The 5458-nt window shown below is 35.2% G+C and overlaps 1 protein-coding gene across 1 annotated transcript; it reads left to right on the top strand.

The window, feature by feature from the left end:
• Window positions 1–371: 371 nt before the first annotated feature.
• Window positions 372–4525, top strand: LOC100371817 (uncharacterized). The gene is made up of 3 exons (XM_085508270.1): window positions 372–529; window positions 2676–2816; window positions 3976–4525. Exons 1-3 carry the CDS (start codon window positions 475–477, stop codon window positions 4218–4220), a joined length of 441 nt encoding a protein of 146 aa, XP_085364396.1. The 5' UTR covers window positions 372–474; the 3' UTR covers window positions 4221–4525.
• The last annotated feature ends 933 nt before the right edge of the window (window positions 4526–5458 follow it).

Below are 5458 nucleotides of genomic sequence, written 5' to 3'. Positions count from 1 at the left end.
GCTGAAATTATTTATGCTGATTAGAAATCGTTGAAAAGTCCCTATAGTGGTTCTACAAATGTGCTCCTAGTGTCATGAGTGTGCTGACTGAAGTGGATCTGATGGTAACTTTAGTATAAAAACAAACAAACAAACAAACAAACAAACAAACAAACAAACTATTGTCTGAGGTATGTTGCTATTGCTGGATTGTTATTGGTGTAATGGTTTATGACGTCATCTGTAGTGACTACGGTGTGTGTTTGACGCAATATTTGTAAGCGTAAAGAAAATCACAATTTAGAACGTTGGCCCAAATACCTGGACGTATCAAATACAAAATGTATCTCGCTTATCACGTGTCTTATGACTAAGAATCACGAGGGCGTGCTCAAAATAACACCTGAGTGGGTATAAAATCCGGGCGTTGCCATGCAATGCGCATTTATCTCGCGCAGTCACCTGAAGATTACATTCCCCTAACCAGTGTGCAAGATGTCGACGTCACGTGTGTTAAGTCTTCTAATGGTTGCAGTTTTTGTAGCATCCGGTGAGTACATTATGTGATCCTGTATTGTAATGTAATTTTCAGCCCCTCTGTTGTTTAAGATGTAATTACATAATTCGAAATATCGCGCACTAATTACAATTCTTTTCCATGGGTTTCCATGCACAGACTAATTTGCACAAAGTTTAAGTTCACCAAAAACATACGCAAGTAGGGTTTTTGGAAATGCAATCATTTATCTCCCAAGCAAGTACTTGCGACTCATTAACACTTCTCACTGGCCGATTACGTTGTTCGGTAGGACAACCACTTAGGTCAAATGTGCAAACAAATCTAACTAATTTTTAATCGCTTTACACAACTTTGCACGTTCTTCTCAACATATTAGAACCACCGTTGTCGACTACAATCAACAATATGTTATTGAAATTGAGTGAACATTAAGATGAAGGCAATTTGAATTTGAAAGACTCCTAAATTATGAAAAGTACGTTGGTGTCTTGTTTATCTAAAATGTGGTTTATAACGATTACCTTGTAAAAATACGTTTGCTGTATATAATTAAAGCGAACCTAAATGCGGCCTTAATTTATAGTTGTGTATATTCTAAACTGTATTCGAAATAATATTGCAGTGGTTTAATTTTGTTTTAATTAAAACTGTAGCTTGGACAGGCATTTGAAGTGCTTGCCATGGAGGCCATTCATGGAGGGGAATAATTAACGAACGAACATATTTAACATCCGGGTACTTTTCAAAGCTATGACGTTTTAGTATCTGATCGCATTCGTATACGCCATTGTACATATTTAACAATTTTGGCATCATTATTTGATAACAAAAAACTATGAAAATACCAGGACGCTCTTCTCTAGATAAATACCGATAAAATGTGACATTATTGATCAAATAGACACTTTTTTATATTTGTCATCGTTTTTCAAGACGTGTCGCCTTTAACAGTGTTAGTGGTTGTGAGTGCCCAAAAAACTACATATATACCTTAAAAGATACACATGCGGTTAATATATGTTATAACGACTTTAAATCGGGCGACTCAAACACAATGCATGACCCTATATGAATGACTACCACTAACAATACAATACCTACGCTGGACTGATTTGAGGTCAACTTCAACATTTGGTCATGAAATCTCGAGAATGTTGCCTACTAGTAATTTTGCATAAATAACCTTTCATAATTGTTTTCATATTCGGTTAAAGCATTTTGTTTTCATTAACCAATAGAAAACGTTTTCTATTTGGTTCACAATTAAAACAAAGAAATCATAGGCAGGGGTTAAACAATTAAAGTTGTTTGTATCGAAAAGTAATATTCATCAAAGTCCTTGTATCTAATACTGTGTGTTAAGATCAAGAGGTTCCAACATATAAAGACGCCAAAACGTTTGTTCACCCTCTTGTGTTGGTACTGGTTACCGCGTGACCAAGCACACAACAGAAATTCAATACGTTCAGGGGTGACTGGAAATATACAAACGAGAGTTATGAATGATTGTTATACATCTGTCACCGTAACGCCATAAGTTACAGCGTGTCGTAATTTTGCGGTATTTTACGGTGTATTTTCATGCTAAGGAAATTTGAATTTCATATACGGAATGATGCCACCAGGCCAAGGGTTTGACCGGACACCACACAAAGAAGTTCGCTGATTTTGTTCTAAACTTGTTGGTTTTCCGCATTCCCATGATGTATCCTTGGAAAGAAAAGATGTTTAATAATAATAATAATAATAATAATAATAATAATAATAATAATGTTATTGCGAGAATATCTCAAAGTATGAACTAAGATAGTACGCCGTCGCATCGACCTCCACTCGAACACTTTCCCGGGGTATTTGAAACCGAAATTATCAACCAACTGCAAGGCCGTCGATGATTGGCTGCTGAGTTGGAATGACAATTTTTGGTTTTAAATACTCCAAGAAAGAGTTCTATGTTCTTCGTGTAATTAGGTGTTCGTATTCAAGGTTTTTGTCCACACAAAAACGATGAAATCGATTCAATTTTGTTGGCGGATTGCTAAATATTACCCCAACGGATCATTTGGCTGTGAAAGATTGGTATTTTTTCCCCATATCGAACAGGACGCGGCGCGTAGACCACCACCTTTTAAAAGCTTTATCGGACAACTAAAGTAAAGTCTGTATTATTTTTCAGGTCATGCCCTGGACTGCTATTACTGCACCAACATAATAGACAATAATAATGAAGACTGTATGAATCCATATACCTGTGATGACAATGACCTTCCAAACAATGGTTCTTATGAAGCCTGTGCTACATTGACTTATTACGCTGGTGAGTAATATCAATCTTATCCAAACTCATTTTGTATAAGCGATGTTGTATACTGCTATGGTAAAATTCTGAGGTAAAAATGATAGATATGTGAAATGTAATGGGAGCCTTGATCCACAACTCGTGCATCATGCGTTCAGAAAGAGTATGGAAACTCTCTTCAAAAATAGCATAGAGCTTAAAGCGGGGAGAGTTGGTACTTGCGCATGCGTCAGATGGTCTTCGCGTGTCATTGTTTACAAATAAGCGTCTACCCATGAGCCTTTGCGTGTTTAGCTTGCGTTGTCATCGTCGCTTAGGACTCAATTCCCACGCGTGCGCAGGCGGCAATTATTACGTGGTACATTTTCACTTATTTCAATGACAGCTATTAAATTTGTTATAATATTGAAACCTACTGAATATGCAAAGCGATCACCATGTTTATTCACAATTTTAAAATTTAGTGAAACGGCAAAATCACTAAAATTAAGTGGTGAATAGTTGTCCTTTACATGTACATGAAATTAATTTGAATGACAAACAAATCTGATGCAGCTAAATAATTGTTGATGCTTCCTCCGGCTCATAGCGATTATCTGATAGTTTTCTTTTCCTTTCTTCGTCTTCTTGGCATGAACTATAACATTATGTGAACATAAGGAAATTGACATTATTTTGTTTCTAATGAGTTGCATTCTACCTTAAAGGAGGTCCATTACTAATCGGAAAGTTATAGGTGTTTACTAGATGAAAATAAAAATGCCAAATTTGTCAGCAGGTCAACATTTTAATGGTCATTTGTGAACCTAATTCTAGCAGGATTTATTAGTTTCATGATGGTTGAATGGCCGCCATTTTAATGTTGAAAATGGGTCAAAGGCATTTCTGCCATTACGTAACCGAGTCTTGTCGAGTATAGGTAATTTTAATCAAACGTAGTACTTATATTCAAAATTATATGGCCTTCATATTGTTTTGTTTTTTTCACATCGAATTCAAAATGGCCGACTAGTGGCATTTTTGTTTTAATAATTGATCCTCCAGAGCAATATTTCTGAAATGCCTTTACTATTCTTAGTAAAAAAAATATATTTCATAAACTTGATAACTCATAGAGTCTACAAGGTTTCAATTACTTGCTGAACTTGATTTTTCTAGGATTTATTTGATTTTTCAGATGGTCTGTACATTGTAAAAGGATGTTACCGAAGTACTGAAAATACTGATCTTTGGACCTACAGTGATTGTATTGGAGAGAGAATTGCGTTATTAGCTTACGAATGTAATCTAGAACACGATGGATGGCGATGTCTTGAATGCTGTACAGAAGATCTTTGCAATGAGAGTGGTGTTTCCATGACAACCTACAGTGCAACAACCCTTCTTTTCAGTTTGGCGGTATATTTAAAACTACATACATAAATGATGTATCGTTCATGTCAGTTCACATCGTTGGAGTAACTAAGGTCTAGACAATATATATATATATATATATATATATATGTTTGTAGTCATTACACGCGTGAGATAAAATGGAAACCAAATTGATTATTGAGCTAACTTTTTGTTACTGTACATGTAATTGTATTCGTTATCAAATGTGATTTTTTTCCAGTAATTGTCGAGGTAAACTCTGTGCAGATAGACTTTTTAAAAATTTGCCACAAGTGCCTTTAACAATCTAAAATAAACGCGAGTTATGTCTGATTATATAAAAGCAAACACAATGGTGCAATGTGTGTCTTTGCATTACGGTGCTCTACTCAAATTCACATTACGTGTGTGTTACCCCACAACATTCATAATTGAACGTAATTATGCTATGTCTATATTATTTATTGACTACAAAAAAAAATGCAATGTAAATAAAATAAAATAATATCAGCGGAGTCATTACTGTTCTAAATTTCAAGATTCTATTTTATGGAACTCGGCAAATTTAATTAGTATACAAAGCCGACTTTAATATTTTATGCTTGACTCGTCAGAACGTAAGGTAGCCATCGGTTATATAGTGATAAACATCATGCGCAAATAGCAAAACAAGTAATATTTATTTGTTTTATTTTTCACCAAGGCTACTTCTGGCTACTGGCTACTTCGCAAGAGGCCTAATTTGGTGTGTTATTCGCGTGAACTATCCCGTAGCGACAAACCATTGTAATTTTCAGTGAAAACCATAACTAACATTTGATTACCGCATTAGTGGCTGGTCATAGAAACTCCAGGAGTAGAACTAATGTTCAAAGAATTGTTTACCTTTTTCAAATTCTTTCACCAAACCTTCAGGCTTCAATATATATATATAACAAGTAACCTGTAGAATACTGTGTGGGTAATATTTTTTATATTGATTTTTGTTGCATTTGCAGCAAATAGTTACCAAACAATGAGAAATCTATAGGATTGAATATACCCCACAGCTGGCTTCACATACATTGTTCATAGTTCATATGGTGCTTACACCAGGATTTAATTACAGCACCTAGGCGGTATGTGGTTACAGCTTAATGTTCGAGTAATCGCAAGAAATTAACATGACAATAGAAATTCATTAAAGACTGCCACTCCCATGCAATTAACAGCGAGTGAAATTCCTGGGATTGAAACATATATTTTGAAGTCACTGGTGTAGGCAACGAATAACTGCAAGTTGACAT

The sequence above is a fragment of the Saccoglossus kowalevskii genome, chromosome 15, assembly GCF_978046115.1.
Source record: "Saccoglossus kowalevskii chromosome 15, keSacKowa6.1, whole genome shotgun sequence".
In the NCBI taxonomy this organism is placed as follows: domain Eukaryota; kingdom Metazoa; phylum Hemichordata; class Enteropneusta; family Harrimaniidae; genus Saccoglossus; species Saccoglossus kowalevskii.
The sequence above is the reverse complement of the archived record's forward strand: the minus strand, read 5'-3'. Positions and strand labels throughout refer to the sequence as shown.

Coding starts and splice junctions, on each gene's coding strand:
- LOC100371817 (XM_085508270.1), top strand. CDS start 475: ATGTCGACGTCACGTGTGTTAAGTCTTCTAATGGTTGCAGTTTTTGTA. Junction 530..2,675: donor TGCAGTTTTTGTAGCATCCG/GTGAGTACATTA, acceptor ATTATTTTTCAG/GTCATGCCCTGGACTGCTAT. Junction 2,817..3,975: donor TACATTGACTTATTACGCTG/GTGAGTAATATC, acceptor TTGATTTTTCAG/ATGGTCTGTACATTGTAAAA.